We start from the raw sequence: 24,919 nt of genomic DNA, 5'->3' as shown, positions 1-24,919 counted from the left end.
GTGCAGAGGAGTCAGGCGCAGGACAGCAGAGATGAGTAACACAAGTAACTTTACTCAAATATTCCAATAACATGTCGTAATACCGAGCCCACAATAACGGACCGAACATACATAAAACAATCACGCACAAAAACCATGGGGAAAACAGAGGGTTAAATAATGAACAGGCAATTGGGGAATTGAAACCAGGTGTGTAAAACAAAGACAAAACAAATGGAAAATGAAAAGTGGATCGGCGATGGCTAGAAGGCCGGTGACGTCGACCGCCGAACGCCGTCCGAACAAGGAGAGGAGCCGACTTCGGCGGAAGTCGTGACATTTTATTTTTGACCTTTATTTAACCAGGTAGGCAAGTTGAGAACAAGTTCTCATTTACAATTGCGACCTGGCCAAGATAAAGCAAAGCAGTTCGACAGATACAACAACACAGAGTTACACATGGAGTAAAACAAACATACAGTCAATAATAAAGTATAAACAAGTCTATATACAATGTGAGCAAATGAGGTGAGAAGGGAGGTAAAGGCAAAAAAGGCCTTGGTGGCAAGGTAAATACAATATAGCAAGTAAAACACTGGAATGGTAGTTTTGCAATGGAAGAAAGTGCAAAGTAGAAATAAAAATAATGGGGTGCAAAGGAGCAAAATAAATTAATTAAATACAGTTGGGAAAGAGGTAGTTGATAGGGCTAAATTATAGGTGGGCTATGTACAGGTGCAGTAATCTGTGAGCTGCTCTGACAGTTGGTGCTTAAAGCTAGTGAGGGAGATAAGTGTTTCCAGTTTCAGAGATTTTTGTAGTTCGTTCCAGTCATTGGCAGCAGAGAACTGGAAAGAGAGGCGGCCAAAGAAAGAATTGGTTTTGGGGGTGACTAGAGAGATATACATGCTGGAGCGTGTGCTACAGGTGGGAGATGCTATGGTGACCAGCGAGCTGAGATAAGGTGGGACTTTACCTAGCAGGGTCTTGTAGATGACATGGAGCCAGTGGGTTTGGCGACGAGTATGAAGCGAGGGCCAGCCAACGAGAGCGTACAGGTCGCAATGGTGGGTAGTATATGGGGCTTTGGTGACAAAACGGATTGCACTGTGATAGACTGCATCCAATTTGTTGAGTAGGGTATTGGAGGCTATTTTGTAAATGACATCGCCAAAGTCGAAGATTGGTAGGATGGTCAGTTTTACAAGGGTATGTTTGGCAGCATGAGTGAAGGATGCTTTGTTGCGAAATAGGAAGCCAATTCTAGATTTAACTTTGGATTGGAGATGTTTGATATGGGTCTGGAAGGAGAGTTTACAGTCTAACCAGACACCTAAGTATTTGTAGTTGTCCACGTATTCTAAGTCAGAGCCGTCCAGAGTAGTGATGTTGGACAGGCGGGTAGGTGCAGGTAGCGATCGGTTGAAGAGCATGCATTTAGTTTTACTTGTATTTAAGAGCAATTGGAGGCCACGGAAGGAGAGTTGTATGGCATTGAAGCTTGCCTGGAGGGTTGTTAACACAGTGTCCAAAGAAGGGCCGGAAGTATACAGAATGGTGTCGTCTGCGTAGAGGTGGATCAGAGACTCACCAGCAGCAAGAGCGACCTCATTGATGTATACAGAGAAGAGAGTCGGTCCAAGAATTGAACCCTGTGGCACCCCCATAGAGACTGCCAGAGGTCCGGACAACAGACCCTCCGATTTGACACACTGAACTCTATCAGAGAAGTAGTTGGTGAACCAGGCGAGGCAATCATTTGAGAAACCAAGGCTGTTGAGTCTGCCGATGAGGATGTGGTGATTGACAGAGTCGAAAGCCTTGGCCAGATCAATGAATACGGCTGCACAGTAATGTTTCTTATCGATGGCGGTTAAGATATCGTTTAGGACCTTGAGCGTGGCTGAGGTGCACCCATGACCAGCTCTGAAACCAGATTGCATAGCAGAGAAGGTATGGTGAGATTCAAAATGGTCGGTAATCTGTTTGTTGACTTGGCTTTCGAAGACCTTAGAAAGGCATGGTAGGATAGATATAGGTCTGTAGCAGTTTGGGTCAAGAGTGTCCCCCCCTTTGAAGAGGGGGATGACCGCAGCTGCTTTCCAATCTTTGGGAATCTCAGACGACACGAAAGAGAGGTTGAACAGGCTAGTAATAGGGGTGGCAACAATTTCGGCAGATAATTTTAGAAAGAAAGGGTCCAGATTGTCTAGCCCGGCTGATTTGTAGGGGTCCAGATTTTGCAGCTGTTTCAGAACATCAGCTGAATGGATTTGGGAGAAGGAGAAATGGGGAAGGCTTGGGCGAGTTGCTGTTGGGGGTGCAGTGCTGTTGACAGGTGTAGGAGTAGCCAGGTGGAAAGCATGGCCAGCAGTAGTAAAATGCTTATTGAAATTTTCAATTATGGTGGATTTATCAGTGGTGACAGTGTTTCCTATCTTCAGTGCAGTGGGCAGCTGGGAAGAGGTGTTCTTATTCTCCATGGACTTTACAGTGTCCCAGAACTTTTTTGAGTTAGTGTTGCAAGAAGCAAATTTCTGCTTGAAAAAGCTAGCCTTGGCTTTTCTAACTGCCTGTGTATAATGGTTTCTAGCTTCCCTGAACAGCTGCATATCACGGGGGCTGTTCGATGCTAATGCAGAACGCCATAGGATGTTTTTGTGTTGGTTAAGGGCAGTCAGGTCTGGGGAGAACCAAGGGCTATATCTGTTCCTGGTTCTAAATTTCTTGAATGGGGCATGTTTATTTAAGATGGTTAGGAAGGCATTTAAAAAAAATATCCAGGCATCCTCTACTGACGGGATGAGGTCAATATCCTTCCAGGATACCCCGGCCAGGTCGATTAGAAAGGCCTGCTCGCTGAAGTGTTTCAGGGAGCGTTTTACAGTGATGAGAGGAGGTCGTTTGACCGCTGACCCATTACGGATGCAGGCAATGAGGCAGTGATCGCTGAGATCTTGGTTGAAGACAGCAGAGGTGTATTTAGAGGGGAAGTTGGTTAGGATGATATCTATGAGGGTGCCCGTGTTTAAGGCTTTGGGGAGGTACCTGGTAGGTTCATTGATAATTTGTGTGAGATTGAGGGCATCAAGTTTAGATTGTAGGATGGCTGGGGTGTTAAGCATGTTCCAGTTTAGGTCGCCTAGCAGCACGAGCTCTGAAGATAGATGGGGGGCAATCAGTTCACATATGGTGTCCAGAGCACAGCTGGGGGCAGAGGGTGGTCTATAGCAGGCGGCAACGGTGAGAGACTTGTTTTTAGAGAGGTGGATTTTTAAAAGTAGAAGTTCAAATTGTTTGGGTACAGACCTGGATAGTAGGACAGAACTCTGCAGGCTATCTTTGCAGTAGATTGCAACACCGCCCCCTTTGGCAGTTCTATCTTGTCTGAAAATGTTGTAGTTTGGAATTAAAATGTCTGAATTTTTGGTGGTCTTCCTAAGCCAGGATTCAGACACAGCTAGAACATCCGGGTTGGCAGAGTGTGCTAAAGCAGTGAATAGAACAAACTTAGGGAGGAGGCTTCTAATGTTAACATGCATGAAACCAAGGCTATTACGGTTACAGAAGTCGTCAAAAGAGAGCGCCTGGGGAATAGGAGTGGAGCTAGGCACTGCAGGGCCTGGATTCACCTCTACATCGCCAGAGGAACATAGGAGGAGTAGAATAAGGGTGCGGCTAAAAGCAATAAGAATTGGTCGTCTAGAACGTCTGGAACAGAGAGTAAAAGGAGGTTTCTGGGGGCGATAAAATAGCATCAAGGTATAATGTACAGACAAAGGTAAGGTAGGATGTGAGTACAGTGGAGGTAAACCTAGGTATTGAGTGATGAAGAGAGAGATATTGTCTCTAGAAACATCATTGAAACCAGGAGATGTCATTGCATGTGTGGGTGGTGGAACTAATAGGTTGGATAAGGTATAGTGAGCAGGACTAGAGGCTCTACAGTGAAATAAGCCAATAAACACTAACCAGAACAGCAATGGACAAGACATATTGACATTAAGGAGAGGCATGCTTAGTCGAGTGATCAAAAGGGTCCAGTGAGTGGAGAGGTTGGTTGAGGGTCACGGCGATTTAGACAGCTAGCCAGGCCAACCGGTAGCAAGCTAGCATAGGATGGAGGTATGTTGTTAGCCACCTCTTGCGTTCGGTCAGTAGATTAGTGGGGTTCCGTGTGGTAGAGGGGATTAATCCAAATCACACAACAACAACAAAAATAAGAACAATAGATATAGTTATAGAGGCCCGAGAAGAAAACATAATAATAATAAAAATAAATAAATTGTCCGATTGTCTATTCAGATAGCAGCCGGTAAGACAGCTAACGGTTAGCGGGCCGCAGATGGGCGTTCAGGTAACGTCGCGACAGAGGAGCCAGCCGGATCTCATTCAGGTAGATAACGTCGGCAGTCCAGTTGTGAAGGCCCGGTGGGGCTCCGCGTAGGCAGTGAAACGGGTCCGGATAGGTGACTGCAGCCCAGGAGTGAATGATGGAACTCAGGAATGATTGACGGAGCTGGCTAGCACCGGAACAATCGATGTTTGCTCCGGAATCGACGAAAGCCGACTGTCACACGGATAGCAGCTAGCTAGCTGTGAGATCCGGGTATGAATGTCCAGAGAGCAGTTGAAATCCAGGGACATGGAGAGAAAAATTGGTCCGGTATGTTCCGTTCCGAGCCGCGCTGCGCCGTACAAAACTGGCGATAGATTTTCGATAGATTTTCGAGCTAAAGGATAGCTGATGACCACAAACCGTGGTTAGCTGAATACTAACGATTTGCCAGTAAAGAAGCTAACTAGCTTCTGATTAGCTTCTGGATTAGCTCCTGGCTAGCTTCTGGCTAGTTTCTGGCTAGCTTCTTGGAGTTTCTGGCTAGCTTCTTGGAGGATTACAGATCTGAGGTAAATAATACTTTTTTATAAATATAAATTGGTGAGGCTGGTTGCAGGAGAGTGTTTAGAAGATGAGTTGATGGAAAATAAAAATAAACTGTATGTGAAAAAAGTTGTAAATATATATATATACAGGACACGACAAGACGAGGACAAAAGACGTCTGAACTGCTATGCGATCTTGGAGTATACAGTATTACATATACTGTATTGCAAAGAAATATAGGATATACTTATGATTTACTGGTCTGTTTCTTACCTAGATTTACATGTAACAAAGTGTGAATGAAAAAAAAACAATAGCTATGTTTACATTTTTACTGGTCAAACCACAACTGAGCCAAATCCAACATTTTTGTTGTACTCAATCTCTGACACTAGCACCTCTTATTTCAGTCTTGGAAAATATATTTTTCCAAAGCTTTTTGGCGGGGGTTGTGCCTGTATGCTATTTCATGGTACGGCGCTGTATATTCTCCATGGGCATTAAAGGGATGATTTTGACCATATATGGTTAATTAGGGGTGTTTCTAAATGCAAATAGCCAAGATCATGCACGAGCACTGAGGTTGAGAACAATTGGTATTTATCAATGGTTATCTCCTACCAGTGTGCCTATGACACTTGTAGGATTGTTTGATAAATCACACTTTTTTGTATGCATACGGATATTCTAAATTCTGTTCTTAAGTAGTATTTACATTTTTGTTTAAATGTGTTCTTTCCAGTGGATGACATCACACAGATAGTTAAAGGGAAACTGAAAGCCAGTCTGAAGAAGAAGTTTAGATGTGTATTTGAAGGCACTGCTGAGGAACAAAATGGACTTGATAGCATTTACACACAGCTCTACATCACACAAGAAGAGGTTAATAAAGAACATGAGGTTCGACGGATTGAATATCCATCCAAGAGAAACATATCAGACACTCCAATAAACTGCAATGACATCTTCAAACCCTTACCTGGAGAAGAGAAGAGACCTATCAGAACTGTAATGACAAAGGGAATCACTGGCATCGGAAAAACGATCTCTGTACATAAGTTCATCCTCGACTGGGTAGAAGGAAACGCCAATCAGGATGTTGATTTCATCTTTGTGCTTCCTTTCCGAGAACTGAATTTGATTAAAGATGAGCAGTACAGTCTTCATGGACTTCTGAATGACTTCCACCCTGAACTAACAGAGATAGTAGAAGCAAAGATTTATGCTACCTGCAAAGTTCTGTTCATCTTTGATGGTCTGGATGAAAGCCAACTGCCATTAGGTTTTGAAAAACACAAGAGGGTGACTGATGCTACACAGACATCATCGGTGGATGTGCTGCTGACAAACCTCATTGAGGGGAATCTACTCCCTGAAGCTCTCCTCTGGATAACCTCCCGACCAGCAGCAGCCAATCAGGTCCCCTGTAAGTACATTGACAAGGTGACAGAAGTACGAGGGTTCAACGACAAACAGAAAGAAGAATACTTTAAGAAGAATGTTGAGGATGAGAACCGGGCCAGGAGAATCATCTCCCACATTAATACATCAAGGAGCCTCCACATCATGTGCCACATACCAGTCTTCTGTTGGATTACTGCCAGGGTTCTTGAGCAAATGTTGAGTGAAGATGAGAGTGGAGAGATCACAACTCTGACTGAGATGTACAATCACTTCCTGCTCATTCAGACAAACCTGAAAAGCAATAAGTATGATGGGGAAAGGGAGACGGATCTGGACATCATCATAGAAAGAAACAAAGAAATAATTCTCAAACTGGCACAACTTGCATTTGAACAGCTGGTGAAGGGCAATCTCATATTCTCTAAGAAAGACCTGGAGGAGTGTGGCATTGATGTCAGTGAAGCCTCAGTGTACTCTGGGTTTTGCACAGAAATCCTGAAAGAAGAGTATGGGCTGTATCGGAAGAAAGTGTACTGCTTTGTCCACCTGAGCTTCCAGGAGTTCCTTGCTGCTCTGTACGTGTTCCACTGCTGTGCGAGCAAGAACATCAAGGCCCTGGAGTCGTTCGTTGGGGATGTGTCATCAGAGCTGTCCTTGCATGAGCTGCTGAAGATGATGGTAGATAAAGCCTTGGAGAGTGAGAATGGACACCTGGACCTGTTCCTCCGTTTCCTTGTTGGCATCTCAACAGAATCCAACCAGAAACTGTTACAAGACCTACTGCCACAAACAGAGATCAGCTCAGAGACTGTTAAGGAAATTAAGAAATACCTCAGGAAGCCAAATGTAGATCAAGTCTCACCTGATAGGTACATCAATCTACTCATCTGCTTGACTGAGATGAAAGATGATTCAGTACATGAGGACATTGACAAGTTCCTAAAGTCTGGACTACCTGCAGAAATAGAAATGTCCCCCGGTGACTGCTCAGCTCTGGCCTATGCGCTGCTGATATCAAAGGGCGTGCTGGATGAACTTGACCTACAGAGATACAACACATCTAAGGAGGGGCGTTTGAGACTAATCCCAGCAGTGAGGAGTTGCAGAGAGGCAATGTAAGTAATAATGTAAATCTCGCAAATACCATACTTAAAGCCCAAGAGGATTTAACTTTGGACCCTCTAATCAGGGAGTGATTTGGAACTGGGACACCAGGTCGGTGCAATTAATTATCCGGTTGAACAGAAAACCTGCAGGCTCCGGACCTAGTAGAGTAAAAGTTGAATACCCCTGGTCTAGAGCCTACCCCTCTTACCCCTTCAAAGTAGGACGATATATACAGTGGGGCAAAAAAAGTATTTAGTCAGCCACCAATTGTGCAGTTCTCCCACTTAAAGATGAGGCCTGTAATTTTCATCATATCGACACTTCAACTATGACAGACAAAATGAGAAAAAAAATCCAGAAAATCACATTGTAGGATTTTTTATGAATTTATTTGCAAATTATGGTGGAAAATAAGTATTAGAGAGTTGGTCATTAGCCTAGCAGTTAGAGAGTTGGTCATTAGCCTAGCAGTTAGAGAGTTGGTCATTAGCCTAGCGGTTAGAGAGTTGGTCATTAGCCTAGCGGTTAGAGAGTTGGTCATCAGCCTAGCGGTTAGAGAGTTGGTCATCAGCCTAGCGGTTAGAGAGTTGGTCATCAGCCTAGCGGTTAGAGAGTTGGTCATCAGCCTAGCGGTTAGAGAGTTGGTCATCAGCCTAGCGGTTAGAGAGTTGGTCATTAGCCTAGCAGTTAAGAGAGTTGGTCATTAGCATAGCTTAGGTTAGAGAGTTGGGCCAGTAACCAAAAGATTGCTGGTTCAAATACCTGAGCCGACAAGGTGTCAAATCTGTCAACGTGCCCTTAAGCAAGGCACTTAACCCTAATTTGCTCTAGGGGTGCCACACTACTTTGTCTGACCCTGTAAAACAACACATTTCACTGCACCTATCTGGTGTATGGGACAATAATACTAATATATAATATGGTTTTAACATTCAGCTTTGGGTATGAATGCATATCAAACCTTTCCTCCCAAAAATGTTAGGTAGCACTTTCTTTGTAGTATAGTATTATCAAGTATTATATATAAATATACTTTCATAAAATGGTTCTCACTGTTGCAGACTTGCTGGCTGTGAACTCACTGAGTGGTTTTATAAAGCATTGGCCTCAGTTCTCAGCTCAAATGACTCTTACCTGAGAAAGCTGGACCTGAGTAATAATGACCTGAAGGATTCAGGAGTGAAGGTGCTCTCTGCTGGACTGGGGAATCCACACTGTGAACTAGAGACACTGAGGTCAGTACTTAGAAACATTGTTACACAACAGGAGTTTTTAAATATATTATACTGCTATACTCACTGACCATATTCTGCTGAGTCAGAATAGCCACATGGCCCATTCCTTCAGAAAGTATACCCTAAACACCTTAATTACTCCAATCCATCCATCTTATATAACAAGACTGTCCCTTTTAGAATAATGTGTCCATTAGAGATTTTGTATTGCTCAATAATGTTACCAAATAAAGGTTATACTTTGATGTGTTTTACCCTAACTCTGTTCTCTGCAGGATGTCATTCTGTAGAGTCACAGAGGAAGGCTGTGCTTCTCTGGCTTCAGCTCTGGAGTCAAACCCCTCCCATCTGAGAGAACTGGACCTGAGCTTCAATCACCCAGGAGACTCTGGAGTGAAGCTGCTCTCTGCTAGACTGGAGGATCCACACTGTAGACTGGAGAAACTCAAGTTAGTGCAGTTACTGTGAAAACCATATATTTCTAGTGCCTTTCTTTCCCATTTATACCACCTCCTTTGAGTTCAGACCAAAACAGAATGACAAACAGTCTTGTAATTGATTGATTGAAGATTGCATTTATCTTATTGTTCTAAGAACAGCTAGGTATGGCTATGGTGTAGAGCTCTTACTTTGTCACCTTTTTGGACTAGACTACACTTCATACAGGCTGGACTAGACTTCATACAGGCTGGACTAGACTACACTTCATACAGGCTGGGCTAGACTACACAGCATACAGGCTGGACTAGACTACACAGCATACAGGCTGGACTAGACTACACAGCATACAGGCTGGACTAGACTACACAGCATACAGGCTAGACTAGACAGCATACAGGCTGTGTGTCACTCACTCTGTCTGTTCCTCTGTCTCTCCCACAGTGTGGACCATAATGAAGAGTTCTGGGTTAAACCACAGCTGATGAAGAAATGTAAGGGTGATAAGGAACTGGAATATCATTTTATGAAATATAATTATTGTATTCTATTGTCTTTTATTATACTATTTTCTTAAAACATTTATATCACACATTGTTTTTTAATCTATATTTTTAGGGTTCTATATTCAGATTTGATTGAACACCATGTCAGCATAGGTTTGAATCTGGCCTACTGCTCTTTGACACAACCTCTCTCTGTCTTTCCCAACTGTCATTCTCTTCCTAGTCCAAAAAATCCAAAGGATTTTAATACAAAAATCTTATTTAGAATCCAATAGAATATTGTATCAGATTTTGGAACCTATCCTATAGGATTTGTTCCAAAATCTGATAGGATTTGGGTGTTGGAATCCTATAGGATACTATAAAATTAAAGAATCCCTAGGAGGTCAAAGGAACTGTTCCAAAATCTGATAGGATTGTATTACTCCCATATTGTGGTGGTGTGTTGAACAGGTTGAGAACCTCAGGGAATTATCATTGGTGTGAGTACGTGAAGAGATGGAGACTGTGCTCCGGAGAGACATTGAGGAAAGACTGTTCCTCCGGTTACTGGTCTTGATTGCAGTTTAACATAAATGATCAGGTTTCAGTGCCACATTTAGCTGTGAGATTGTCCAATACAGCAACATATTAGATTGTTTAAGATTATTTCCGTAAATTTCCTGTACGTGGACAGTATGTGATACATTACACAACCTCATGATTTGACCACTTCAAATTGAGGGTAATTACACATCCTTTTTACTTCAGATTAGTATAAATGTTTATAGTAATCACATTGACAAAATCGATTGCTTAAAACAGATCAATATCATTGGTTTTGACATACTCGCCAGCGGTTTTACGACTTCTACTATGAAACCCAAATGGCAAGGCAAATTCGGGGCGCTATCTGTATAAAAGTCACTGGCCTCACAACAAATACATGGGCTTGCGAGTCAAACTATCACTCAAATAACAGCCAACCCTTGTCATTGTTGATATTCTATGGAGGGTTGTGATTCGTTGTAGTTAAATAACAGCCAACCCTTGTCATTGTTGATATTCTATGGAGGGTTGTGATTCGTTGTAGTTAAATAACATCCAACCCTTGTCATTGTTGATATTCTATGGAGGGTTGTGATTCGTTGTAGTTAAATAACAGCCAACCCTTGTCATTGTTGATATTCTATGGAGGGTTGTGATTCGTTGTAGTTAAATAACAAAGCACCTGATTTGTTTCCTGCCCCGTTTCGGCAGCCTCTGAAAACTTTCATTGGACATTATAGAATTTAGAGGACTGTCTTCAGCAAATTATTTTCTAACCAGTGATATACAAATTAATCTCAGACTCACTGTAGCCTTTGAATAATGTTAGTTTTAACAGCGCTTACACGTTTGCCCCCGCTCTATTGATTCCAAATTGAAATCGATATGAATGATTATGAATGACACAGCCATTTTATATATCTTGTATTGTAATTTGCACTGTACTAAGTATTAGACCTAGATATTGTGTGTATGTACTGATATGTAAGCTATGTCTGACATTTTAAATGTATGTACTATGTATTATGTCGTGTTTCATTTGGATCTCAGGAAGAGTAGCTGGTGCTTTTACAGCGGCTAATGGGGATCCTGATTAAATATCAAAATATCTAAAAACTGTTACAATGATAATGTTAGAAAACCAGAGATTCTCTGCACAGCCACAGGCGGCAAGCTGAACTTGGTAGTTAATTAACACTGCAAGCCTGTGGTAGCTGTGATGTCATCAGTCATTCTTAAAGGGACAATAGGATTCTTTTTGATTCCAAATGGGGACAAAAATTAGTCCAATAGGATTCCAATAGGATTCTGATAAAGGTGTCCAAAATCCTATAGTATTGTGAGAATCCAATCGGATTCTATTGGAACAGTCACTATTCCTAAAGAGTATTTTGACTAGGGCTTTCACTGTCCATTCAATAACATCTGAAAATACTCCTTAAAACACAATGTGTGATAGAATTTAGAGAAAGTTTACTAAACATATTGTAGTATTGAGGCATTAGATATCATTTGTTTTCGGCACAAACACTGGTCTAATCCAGCCAACTCTCTCCTAAACCTCTACTCCTGTCTGCAGATGCCTGTGATCTCACACTGGACCCAAACACAGCACACAGAAACCTCTCTCTGTCTGAGGGGAACAGAAGGGTGGAGAGGGTTAAAGAGGAGCAGCCGTATCCTGATCATCCAGAGAGATTTGATCACTATACCCAGGTGTTGTGTAGAGAGGGTCTGACTGGGCGCTGTTACTGGGAGGTAGAGTGCAGTGGGCTGGCTGACATTGGAGTGACATGTAAAGGCATCAGTAGAAAAGGAGATGGTTCTGCCAGTGAATTTGGATACAATAAGAAGTCCTGGAGTCTGATCTGCCGTGGGAATCATTACGGTGCCCTCCACAATAGTCAATATACTACAATACATGCTCCACACCTCATCAACCCTCCTCAACCCCAGAGAGACCAGTCCTCCTCCCCTCCACGCTTCATCAACCCTCCTCAACCCCAGAGAGACCAGTCCTCCTCCCCTCCACGCCTCATCAACCCTCCTCAACCCCAGAGAGACCAGTCCTCCTCCCCTCCTCAACCCCAGAGAGACCAGTCCTCCTCCCCTCCTCAACCCCAGAGAGACCAGTCCTCCTCCCCTCCACGCCTCAGAGTAGGAGTGTTTCTGGACTGGCTGACCGGCACTCTGTCGTTCTACAAGGTCTACTCTGGCTTGATGACCCACCTGCACACATTCCAGACCATATTCACTGAGCCCCTCTATCCCACTTTTGGGCTTCAGCATCCTCACACCTCTGTGTCCCCCGGGTTTGCCAGCAATCCTGTATCATCTGAGGTAGACAACTTTTAACATATTATTATAGATATTCTCCTCGCTGTATTTTCTATTATGAATTGAAATTGAGAAAGCTATTGATTTTCAGAGGGAGATTTTGCCAAATAATCATTAATTAATTAATTCAGAGTTCATAAAGGCTGTGTTCGAGCGCATCAAATCTGTTTTGCATTGTGAGTAAATTGTGACTTACTGATCCACAAACAATAATGGTTTGTAGATGAAACTAGTTATTTTTCTATTTTTTGTAGGTCAGTGATTTGAAGATCAGTCAGTCGGCAGTCGATGATGCTGTCAATGTCAAACAAACTATAATAAGCAATGAAGTAAAACAAATTGTGACTTCAGGCTTTGACTGATTTGATGTTCCACCCTGACGTATTGGTCTATCATCCAATGAGATATGAGCAAAGGCGGGCTTATAATAGATGACTGTACCAAGTATGTACAGGGGCGGCAGCCTTGTGGTTAGAGCGTTGGGCCAGTAACAGAAAGGTTGCTAGCTCAAATCCCCGAGCCGACAAGGTAAAAATCTGTCGTTCTGCCCCTGAACAAGGCAGTTAACCCACTGTTCCTAGGCCGTCATTGAAAATAAGAATGTGTTCTTAACTGACTTGCCTAGTTAGATAAAGATTAAATATGAAGTATATTATATCCATCCTTTATCATGAGAGAGTCATAAATGAGCTTGGCTACTATTCCTTTTCATTAGGCTTGTGGTAATGGCTTGAGTGGAATTAGTGGAATGGTATCAAATACATCAAACACATCCATTTGCTCCCTTTTGGCCATTATTATGAGCCGTCCTCCCCTCAGCAGCCTCCACTGCCATGTAATGTGTAAAATCAATTTCAGTATAGAATCTTGACTTAATATAATACACATGTATGAACTTTTTATTTACAAGATAAAAATGTTTGCTTCATTGAATTAATGTTTAACTTTGTTTGAATGTATTCATGAAAATGGTGTTCAGACTACTAATTCTGTCTATGTTCAGGCCACCCGCTGTCCAGATGAGATCCTGATAATGACAGAAATATGCATAAGGGAAGAAGAAGGAAAAGAGGAAGATGATGATGAAGAAGAATACAACAGAGAAGTGGGTATGTAATCAGTCCAAAGGGTTGTGATATTGTCTACTGAAGTATCACCAGCTTTATAACTTTGAATGATGATATGCTCCTCCACTGCCTGAAGAAGTGGGTCACACTTGGCTGACATATTTACACTTTCTCTGTGCAGATTTTCTTCTCCTGGAATACAGTGATCCAACCTTGTCAAAACAGAAAGGATCATCCATTCCCTTGCCATGCTCTCACAGTTGGCCTTTTTCTAGTGAGGGGACATTGGAAGAGGAGAGCGAGGACGGTGTCAGAGGTCATCTTTCTAACAGCTTACCTGATGCAATGGAGAATTTAACCATCACAGAGATTAGAAGAGTCAACCAGGGCCTGTTTACTACTGACCCTCCCATGGTAAGACCGTGGCTGGAAAGAAAGCAAGAAAGACCAGTTAATATGTTTATATTCAACTACTCTTCAAACTATTCCAAATCTATTGTCTTTACATTGTAGATGGTTTCCAATACCTTTGAACCAGAAATCTATAATCATGAGGGCAAGGGAGCATACCGGTAATGTTTTTTCCTCAATAATAGTTTGTAAGGACAATGCCTCATTTTTCAAGTCATATTCAGGGAATGTAATTAAAATGTCATTCTTCACCATTGTTTCCTCTAGGTTCCAGTGCCCCAGTGCAGGTCTGTTCCAGTGCAGTATAACAGGCCTGGTGTTCAGGATGGAGGGAGAAGGAGAGGTGCTCTATAGGACAGTCCACTGGGACAGGAAGCTTCTATCCCAGAGTGGAAAGAGGCCTGCAGGACCCCTGTTCAACATCGACTGTCCTCAGAAGTCTGTCTGTCAACTACACCTCCCACACTGTCAAATTCATTCTTGTGAGTAATCATTTCAAGCAATGTTCATTAATGAAAGATGTTGTAGCTCAGACACGCAGGTAGGATTGTCAAACGTTTGCCTGCCAACAGCACTTAGCACCTACAAACAGTCAATCTCTTTTGTGTTCACATAGCAAAGACCTTGAAGTTGTTAGCCACTCAGCGTTAAAATTCTCCAAACCAGGTGGCAGTAGCATTGTTTGGCAATGCAAGTTGGAGTGTGTTGCTTACTTTATGGTCTAGATTAGCAAAAAGTACGATCTTTGTCCCCATAGGCAGTTGCAAACTGTAGTCTGGCTTTTTTATGGCAGTTTTGGAGCAGTGGGTTCTTCCTTTCTGAGCGACCTTTCAGGTTATGTCGATATAGGACTTGTTTTACTGTGGATGGCCTGGAGATAGAAGCTGTTTTTCAGTCTCTTGGTCCCAGCTTTGATGCACCTGTACTGACCTTGCCTTCTGGATGGTAGCGGGGTGAACAGGCAGTGGCTCGGGTGGCTGAGGTCCTTGATGATCTTCTTGGCCTTCCTTTGACACCGGGTACTGTTGATGTCCTGGAGGGCAGGCAGTGTGCCTTGTCAGTGATGTGCATATGTTGTCAGTAATATTATCATTGTGGAACTTAAAGCTTTTCACCCTCTCCACTGCGGCCCAGTCGATGTGGATAGCAGTCGATGTGGATAGGGGTGTGCTCCCTTTGCTGTCTCATTTTGTTGAGGGAGAGGTTATTTTCCTGGCACCACTCCGCCTGGACCCTCACCTCCCACAAGCTCAGTTATGGTGTTGAAGGTGAACAGCATTCTTATATAGGTATTTCTCTTGTCCAGATGGGATAGGACAGTGTGCATAGCGATGGCGATTGCGTCAACTGTGAATCTGTTGGGGTGTTATGCAATTTGTAGTGGGTCTAGGGTGTCAAACTCATTCCACAGAGTGTCTGCAGGTTTTTTCCTTTCAATTAAGACCAAAACAACCAGGTGAGGGAGAGTTCTTTACTAATCAGTGACCTTAATTCATCAATCAAGTACAAGGAGGAGCAAAAACCCACAGACACTTGTCGAGTAAGGTGGAGGTGGAGTAAGGTGGAGGTGATATGATCCTTAACTAGCCTCTCAAAGAACTTAATGATTACAGAAGTGAACGCTATGGGGCGATAGTCATTTAGTTCCGTTACCTTTGCTTTCTTGGGTACAGGAACAATGGTGGACATCTTGAATCTTACGCTGCTGCTACTCTCTGTTTATTATCTATGCATAGTCACTTTACCTCTACCTACATGTACATATTACCTCAATTACCTCGACTAACCTGTGCCCCTGCACATTGACTCTGTACTGGTACTCCCTGTATATAGCCTCCACATTGACTCTGTACCGGTACCCCCTTTATATAGCTTCCACATAGACTCTGTACCGGTACCCCCTGTATATAGCTTCCACATTGACTCTGTAAAGGTACCCCCTGTATATAGCCTCCACATTGACTCTGTACCGGTACCACCTGTATTTAGCCTCCACATTGACTCTGTACCGGTACCACCTGTATATAGCCTCCACATTGACTCTGTACCGGTACCCCCTGTATCTAACCTCCACATTGATTCTGTACCGATACCTCCTGTATTTAGCCTCGCTATTGTTATTTTACTGCTGCTCTTTAATTATTTAAATATTTTTTTTAACAATTTTGACGTATCTTTTTTTGAAACACTTATGTTTCTTAAAACTTCTTGAGGCTCAAATCCCGTTAACGGGATCGATTTGACAACACTTGGTGAAATGGCAGAGCGCCAAATTCCCCCCAAAATATTAAAAATATTACACTTTCATACTTTCACAAGTGCAATACACCAAATTAAAGCTGAACTTCTTGTTAATCCAGCCACCGTGTCGGATTTCAAAAAAGCTTTACGGTGAAAGAAAACCATGCGATAATCTGAGGGCAGCGCATACCAACACATGAAAATCAGAATTCAACCCGTAGGCGCGACACAAAAGTAGAAATAATTATTTAATTAATGCCTTACCTTTGAAGAACTTCTTCTGTTGGCACTCCAATATGTCCCATAAACATCACAAATGGTCCTTTTGTTCGATTAATTCCGTCGTTATATCTCCAAAATGTCCATTTATTTGGCGCGTTTGATTAAAAAAAATGGTTTCAACTAGCGCAACATGACTACAAAATATCTTATAAATGACCTGTAATCTTGATCCAAACGTTTCAAACAACTTTCCTAAAAAACTTTTGGATTTTTAAACGTAAATAATTGATAACATTTAAGACGGACTATACCTTGTTCAATAGAGGATAAAATGAAAGTGGAGCGAGTTTCAGGTGACACGCACCAAACCAAACAATCCACCTGGCTCGAGCCTCAGAAAGGAAAGGTCTACTTCTTCACTACTCAAAAGAGAAACATCAACCAATTTCTAAAGACTGTTGACATCTAGTGGAAGCCATAGGAAGTGAAAGCATATTTCTATTAAAACGGGCTTGCCATAGAAATCTAATAGAAAACAGATTGGGTTTCGCCTGCCAAAGCAGTTCTGTTATACTCACAGACATTATTCAAACAGTTTTAGAAACTTTAGAGTGTTTAATGTTTTCTATCCAAATCTACCAATTATATGCATATCTTAGCTTCTGGGCCTGAGTAGCAGGCACTTTACTTTGGGCACCTTTTCATCCGGACGTGAAAATAGTGCCCCCAATCCCAAATAAGTTTTAAACTGCATTGTAGGTTAAGGGCTTGTAAGTAAGCATTTCACTGTAAGTTCTACACCTGTTGTATTTGGCGCATGTGGCAAATACAATTTGATTTGACAACAGACTGTGATAAGGAGGGATTTTAATACGTCCATCAACACTCCAGCCAGCTGGTCTACTGACATTTTGCCTGTTTCATTGCCTTACGGAGGGCGTAGCTGGACTGTTTATACTCGTCCATGTTCCCATGCACCTTGCCTTGGTTAAATGCTGTATTCAGCGCTTTTAATTTCACCTTTATTTAACCAGGTAGGCTAGCTGAGAACAAGTTCTCATTTACAACTGCGACCTGGTCAAGATAAAGCACAGTAGTTCGACACATACAACAACACAGAGTTACACATGGAGTAAACAAACACACAGTCAATAATACAGTATAAAAAATAAAACATCTATATACATTGTGTGCAAATGAGGTAAGATAAGGGAGGTAAGGCAATAAATAGGGCCTGGTGGTGAATTAATTACAATATAGCAGTTAAACACTGGAGTGGTAGATGTGCAGAAGATGAATGTGCAAGATACTGGGGTGCAAAGGAGCAAGATAAATAAATAAATACAGTATGGGGATGAGGTAGTTGGATGGGCTGTATACAGATGGGCTAAGTACTGTAAGGTTTACACCTGTTGTATTCGGCGCATGTGACAACAGACTGGGATAGGGAGGGATTTGAATATGTCCTTCAACACTCCAGCCAGCTGGTCTGCACATGCTCTGAGTAATGCTGCTATCTATCCACAGTTCTGCCATCGGTCCAAGTTCTGATCGCCACAGTGGGAACAACATATTCTATGCACTTCCTGATAAACTCAGTCACCAAGCAGTGTATATGTCAATGTTATTCTCAGAAGCAACCTGGAACATATCTCTGTTACATTCCCCATCAAGAAAACCCAAATAATGTCACTCAAACAGAAGGGGGAACTAACAAAGAGTAACTGACAACAACCAAAACAAAACAGGTGGGGTTCTAAAAGACACTCATGGGGGTGTCCAATGAAAGTTGACTAACAACAACAACAACTGGAATCTAAAAGACACCCACCATGAGCACCCACTAAATTTGCCCAAGAATAGGTAAACAAAATAAAAACCCACACTTAGACACGACACAAACCAAAAAGTGGATTATAATGAAAACAGGAAAGAGCAGATAAAATATTGTTTGTCTAGAAATCAAAATAGGCAGAGCCAACTAAATGTGTTAACCCTCCACATATCTCTACACAACTAGAGCACTGGGCCAGCCATTCTTAAATAGCACCTGGGCCAACACAGGTGAAACCCCTTCACACTAATGAGATGGCAACCAGCACATGTGTAACACATACTGACTAACGAGGTGAGACAAATCGGTGCGCCCTATGTGCCAACGTTGAACAGTCCTTACTACGGGTACTTCCTGTTTTAAGTTTTTGCCTATAGGAAGGGAGGAGCAGAATGGAGGCATGATCTTATTTGCCGTAGGGGGAGCCCGGGGAAGGCCCTGACACTGACAGTCACTCAATTAGCACATGTAAGCTGAAATCTTTTTGATTTGTAAGTTAGTCTAGCCAGCTATCTAAACTTGATCGAATTACTGAACTGGGGGCCCCCATTGATTTTGTTAGTCACTCCCACTCAAACTGCAAACATTTCTCTCCACCCCGTGGACAAATATGTAGAATTGCAGCAAACCTGCTTTAACACTAAAACATTTTCTCTATCCCCATTGCAAAATGTGTAGAATTGCAAGTTAACTCTACAGCTTCTACTGGGTTGGCACGCTGAAGGTACTGGTTTTGTTCTAGCAAGAGAAGGAACGGCCTCCCACTGTGATAAGTACCTATCGGCAATAAGATTCTCTGTGTGTTTCATGCTTTAGACTTCCCTAAACAAGATTACTCTGATCATTTGTTGCCATACCTTGTTTGTCATTGTTATCGTAGTAGTAGCTTATATCAGAGAAAGCTCAGAATGTTATCTTTCTTCAGGTGGTGGATGTGACTTCCTGTCTGTAGCCCATGTGACTGATGATGACATCATTGAGTTTCTCCCCCCCCATGAGACAACAGACACACATGTCATAATAAACATCACTGGATTATCTGCCTATGGTGATGTCACAGATGATGATGCTCCCATCTCCCCCATACTTGCACATGTGTTGTTATTCTACCAACCACTTGGCAAGAGGTCCATCCTGAATGTGTTGTTGCTTCCCAGTAATGTTGTGAGAAAAGAGGTGAGCTGGAACCCTACAACCCTAGAAACCCACTTCTATCAGGCTGGAATTCAATCAAACACACAATGGGAAATGTAATGCTGTTTTAGCATAACGGCAAAAAAAATGAGGAGAGTTGCAACAACATGTTTGACTGAAATACATATTTTCACTTATTTAGTGGTTTGTTCCATTATTTATTCTTGAGTTTCAGATATTGTTTTACCTTACATTCCCTGCAATCATTTAAATAATCAAGTGCATTTTTATTCCTATTGACGCACAATTTAACTGTATATTTTTGGTCCTTTTAAGGTGCGGGAGTTGATTGAAAGGGATGGAATAAGAGAAATTCTTACAACGTCTCTGTGTACACTTACCCCAAAGCAAGAATACACCCTCTCCACTAACCCTGCAGATGCACATCCAATACAACCAAACGTAAATCTGAGATATATTTGAATAATACATTTGTTATTACTATATAATGCATAATTTCATTCTCACTTATCATTTTACTGATTTTAATGTCCCTATTTCAGAAATCCGTTCATGAAATGTTCCTTTTTTTTGTTCCAGCCAGCAAAATTTGTGGATTCCTATGAAAACTACGTCCCCACATTTCAGTTGTTTATTAAACCTGTTGTTGAAGAAGTGAATCTTCTTCTGGAAGAAAATAAAGCTGAAAAACTTGTATGGAACGGACTTGTCTGGCTTCCAGGTAACAGAAATTCTAAACTCAAATTCAATCAAATGAACTTGGATGGACCATGTGGACCCACCACATAAGTAACCCAAGATAGTTCATCTGTGTTGTTTACAGGGGGAGCAAATTAAGCATAGTGGGAAGAACAAGTAAGAAGGTGGGCAGAGCCAAGCACGAGCTAGCGAGATTCTTTTGCGCATTGTAGCATGTATTTGCACATTTCCGTCAGGGACCGCCATCTCCGTTAAGTGTGTGTGTGTGCTCAATTCAACCTTGAACTCCTTCAAAAACATTTATTTTACTTTGTCAATTCGTCAAATATATAAAACGTAATGCACTGTGTTTGTAACACATTTACGTTTGGGGGACAGAAACATTTATTGAGATCAGATATTTAATCAATGAGAAAATGTGCAGAATATCAGCCCAGTTTCACCTTGATCCATCGTCTCCCACTACCTACGACTGGACTTCTTCTCTCACTACCATATTTGGTGGTGAGAACATTCTAAACGGATGCTTCAGCTTTATATCCCCTGTGACATGTCAGGGTTTCCCCTTCTGTCTGTATTCCCACAATATTTCATTAGGTTGTGGGAGCATTGTGTGGACATGACGAGATATGTTATCAAAACACAAAAACTGTCCAGTTAAAAACATTTGCCTGATGTTGCAAGAATGTTCCCAGAACATATTTTTTACGTTGTTTAAAAATTCATAAAACATTTCTTTAGGTTCTGGGAACAAATGACGCTTCCCAAAACACTAAAACTGTCCAACAACTCTGATCCGAATGTGAAAACCGGTGGCGGCCGCTTCAGTTTAAGATGAGGGAGAACGAAACGTTTTGCAACAGAAACAACAGAATGATCACCGGCCACACAGTGCACTTCATAGCAGTTCACTTTGCATCTATGCGCTCTCCTCCTTTCACATTTTCCCTTCACTTGTGGACTTCAGTAAACAACATCAGTTGAAAAACAGCAAAAAAAATTATAAAAACCTCTCCAACTAAAGCCAAAACTTCATACAATAACCGCTACACACAGCCTACATCGTTGTCACCATATTAGCTAACATCATAGTCAACATATTAGCTACTATAACTAAAGCGTTGGTAAACCCACAATCCAATCCATGTGTTCAATCATGCAATGCAGTGTACAGGAAGCAGTTTAGCAGTTACATCGGTGGGCCCTTGCAAGAGTTAAAGTGTTGGATAGCCTTAGCTGGCTAGCTAACATAACTCAAACAGAGAGGAATACTATTTAAGTTCAACTACTGCCTTTCTTTCTCTGAGTCAACTACTCACCACACTTTATGCACTGCAGTACTAGCTAGTTAACGGTAGATTACGCTTTTCAGTACTGGATGCATTCTCTGATCCTTTGATTGGATGACCAACATGTCAGATCATGCTGCAAGAGCTCTGATAGGTTGGAGGACGTCCTCCGGAAGTCGTCAGAATTATGGTGTAAGTCTATGGAAGGGGGTGAGAACCATGAGACTCCTAGGTTTTGTCTTAAAGTCAATGTACCCAGAGGAGGACAGAAGCTAGTTGTCCTCCGGCTACACCATGGTGCTACCCTACAGAGTGCTGTTGAGGCTACTGTAGACCTTCATTGCAAAACAGTGTGTTTTAATCAGTTATTTGGTGACGTGAATATATTTAGTATAGTTTTATCTAAAAAGGATAACTGTCCAAATAGATCTGCAATGAACAATATGTATTTTTTTATTTACTCATTAATCTATATGGTCCAAATAATGATGATCCACACTTCTTTGAAAAATATTTATAACAATCTATCAAGCTCACAAGCAACATACGATCGATCCTATTATTATGGTGGGAGATTATAACACGGATTTAAGTTCTTCACCGTAAAGGAAATCACACTACAAACCATCACCCTCATCCACTTAAGGATATCACAAGTATCATGGACACATTAGAACTAGTGGATATATGGATGCTTAAAAATCCAGACCTAGTTAGATATACATGGAGGAGGCTTAATCAAGCTAGTCGTCTTGATTACTTCCTTGTATCCTTTGCGCTGGCACCAAAAGTAAAAACAAATTTGATTGGGAGCAGAATGCAATCGGACCATAAAATAGTTGGCATCCGCATTACTCTCACAGAATTTCCACGTGGGCAAGGATATTGGAAATGTAATCAAAGCCTACTGGATGACAACCTGTTTTTAACTAAGACAAAGGATTTCATAACTGACTTTTTCCGACATAATAGGTACAACAGATCCCCTTATTGTATGGGACACTATATAAATGAGGTCATGCAATTCAATAAACAATTTTGGTCAAAAGAGTTCATATTAACAAAGGAAATAGAGAAATTGACAGTACAGATGTATAGCACTAAAAATGGTATCATTTGCAAACATTTCTAAAAAACAATTTTTGCTTTGTCATTATGGGGTATTGTTTGTAGATTGATGAGGTAAAAAAATAGAACAAGTCTGTAACATACTTTTTTTAAAGTCAAGGGATCTGAATCCCTTCCGAATGCACTGTGTATATACCCACTTTTTAATGATATTCATGGTCTGTCAATGACAATTTGTTGAGGAGCATGTGTAATCAAGGCCTCTTTTTATCCACAGTTACACCACCAGGTGGCGCTACAGCAGGTAAATATTATTTCCTATCTTCCCCAAGATATTTAATTATGTTAGAGGAGAGTTCCCTAATAGCAGATTTTTACAGTAAACACAATAATGTAGCTTTTTAGATTCCTAAAGATTGAAAGAAAACAGGTACTTCATGCTGAGTTGTTGCACCTTTTTCCTTTTCAATTATGAAATAGTTGTTCGGTTGCACGTCGACTCCTGTGGTTATGTGCCGTCCACTTCTTTCCTAATTCAATTACAATTTTTAAAGGTAGACTCAGCAAGATGACATCAAGAAACACAACAGGGAACTTGTTGTTTACATACATCAACAAAAGCAGAATTCTGATCCGTCAGGACTGTTTAGTTATGTTTCATATGTTTATTTTCTGTGTCCAGGGACAAAAAATGTTCATTTTCTGCTGCTTGACATTCTGGAAGAGCTGGGCCGAGGCGACCTGAAGAAATTTCAGTGGTACATTAATAAGGGTGTGGAGGAATTTCCTTCCATCTCAGAGGGCCAGCTGGAGGATGCTGACAGACTGTTCACAGTGGATAGGATGGTACAGAGCTACTGTGATGAGGGAGCTGTGAAGATCACACTGGAGATCCTGAGGAAGATGGGTCGGAACAACCTGGCTGAGGAGTTAAAGGAGAAGTTGACAAAACAGGTCTGAATGCCATAAACTATCTACAATATTAAAGCTGATCGCCCTCCCCCCCCCCCCCCCCAAAAAAAATGGACCTTACTGTGACATGTGGTTGACCCCCCCCCCCACACGGGACAGTTGCGCTAGTGTAGGATAATGTGATTAACATGAGGTTGTAAGTAACAAGTATATTTCCCAGGATATAGACATATCTGATATTGGCAGAGAACTTTAATTATTGTTAATCTAACTGCACTGTCCAATTTACAGTAGCCATTACAGTGAAATAATTCCATGCTATTGTTTGAGAGCGCACAGTTATGAACTACCAAATGTATTAATAAACCAATTAGGCACATTTGGGCAATCTTGATACAACATTTTTAACAGAAATTCAATGGTTCATTGGATCATTCTAAAACTTTACACATACACTGCTGCCATCTAGTGACCAAAATCTAAATTGCGCCTGGGCTGGAATAATACATTATGGCTTTTCTCTTGCATTTAAAAGATGATGGTAAAAAAATATGCATGTTTTTTTTCTTTGTATTGTCTTTGACCAGATCTAACGTGTTCTATTCTCCTACATTCATTTCACATTTCCACAAACTTCAAAGTGGTTCATTTCCAATGGTATCCAGAATCTGCATATCGTTGCTTCAGGTCCTAAACTACAGGTAGTTAGATTTGGGTATGTCATTTCCAATGGTATCCAGAATCTGCATATCGTTGCTTCAGGTCCTAAACTACAGGTAGTTAGATTTGGGGATGTCATTTCCAATGGTATCCAGAATCTGCATATCGTTGCTTCAGGTCCTAAACTACAGGTAGTTAGATTTGGGGATGTCATTTCCAATGGTATCCAGAATCTGCATATCGTTGCTTCAGGTCCTAAACTACAGGTAGTTAGATTTGGGTATGTCATTTCCAATGGTATCCAGAATATGCATATCGTTGCTTCAGGTCCTAAACTACAGGTAGTTAGATTTGGGTATGTCATTTCCAATGGTATCCAGAATATGCATATCGTTGCTTCAGGTCCTAAACTACAGGTAGTTAGATTTGGGTATGTCATTTCCAATGGTATCCAGAATCTGCATATCGTTGCTTCAGGTCCTAAACTACAGGTAGTTAGATTTGGGTATGTCATTTCCAATGGTATCCAGAATCTGCATATCGTTGCTTCAGGTCCTAAACTACAGGTAGTTAGATTTGGGGATGTCATTTCCAATGGTATCCAGAATATGCATATCCTTGCTTCAGGTCCTAAACTACAGGTAGTTAGATTTGGGTATGTCATTTCCAATGGTATCCAGAATCTGCATATCCTTGCTTCAGGTCCTAAACTACAGGTAGTTAGATTTGGGTATGTCATTTCCAATGGTATCCAGAATATGCATATCCTTGCTTCAGGTCCTAAACTACAGGTAGTTAGATTTGGGGATGTCATTTCCAATGGTATCCAGAATCTGCATATAGTTGCTTCAGGTCCTAAACTACAGGTAGTTAGATTTGGGTATGTCATTTCCAATGGTATCCAGAATATGCATATCCTTGCTTCAGGTCCTAAACTACAGG

At 41.5% G+C, this 24,919-nt stretch overlaps 1 protein-coding gene across 2 annotated transcripts in view; it reads left to right on the top strand.

Annotated features, from left to right (window-relative positions):
• The window catches only part of LOC118938166 (protein NLRC3-like), a 40,643-nt gene extending 17,246 nt beyond the window's left edge, over positions 1-23,397 (top strand). Inside the window, exons 5-18 of one of the 2 annotated variants that reach the window (XM_036939958.1) lie at positions 5,607-7,383; positions 8,437-8,610; positions 8,886-9,059; positions 9,493-9,542; positions 11,662-12,422; positions 13,423-13,528; positions 13,668-13,900; positions 14,000-14,058; positions 14,165-14,379; positions 19,120-19,370; positions 19,665-19,790; positions 19,929-20,070; positions 22,683-22,709; positions 23,088-23,397. In XM_036939958.1, coding sequence (XP_036795853.1) covers positions 5,607-7,383; positions 8,437-8,610; positions 8,886-9,059; positions 9,493-9,542; positions 11,662-12,422; positions 13,423-13,528; positions 13,668-13,900; positions 14,000-14,058; positions 14,165-14,379; positions 19,120-19,370; positions 19,665-19,790; positions 19,929-20,070; positions 22,683-22,709; positions 23,088-23,365 — 4,373 coding nt within the window. In that variant the 3' untranslated portion in view covers positions 23,366-23,397. Of the gene's footprint in view, positions 1-5,606; positions 7,384-8,436; positions 8,611-8,885; positions 9,060-9,492; positions 9,543-11,661; positions 12,423-13,422; positions 13,529-13,667; positions 13,901-13,999; positions 14,059-14,164; positions 14,380-18,872; positions 19,371-19,664; positions 19,791-19,928; positions 20,071-22,682; positions 22,710-23,087 lie in introns of those variants that run through there. The other variant, XM_036939959.1, reaches the window with a different exon arrangement.
• Positions 23,398-24,919: the final 1,522 nt, after the last annotated feature.

Source organism: Oncorhynchus mykiss, chromosome 13 (genome assembly GCF_013265735.2).
Source record: "Oncorhynchus mykiss isolate Arlee chromosome 13, USDA_OmykA_1.1, whole genome shotgun sequence".
NCBI classification, from domain to species: Eukaryota; Metazoa; Chordata; class Actinopteri; order Salmoniformes; family Salmonidae; genus Oncorhynchus; species Oncorhynchus mykiss.
This window is presented reverse-complemented; position numbering and strand designations above follow the sequence as displayed.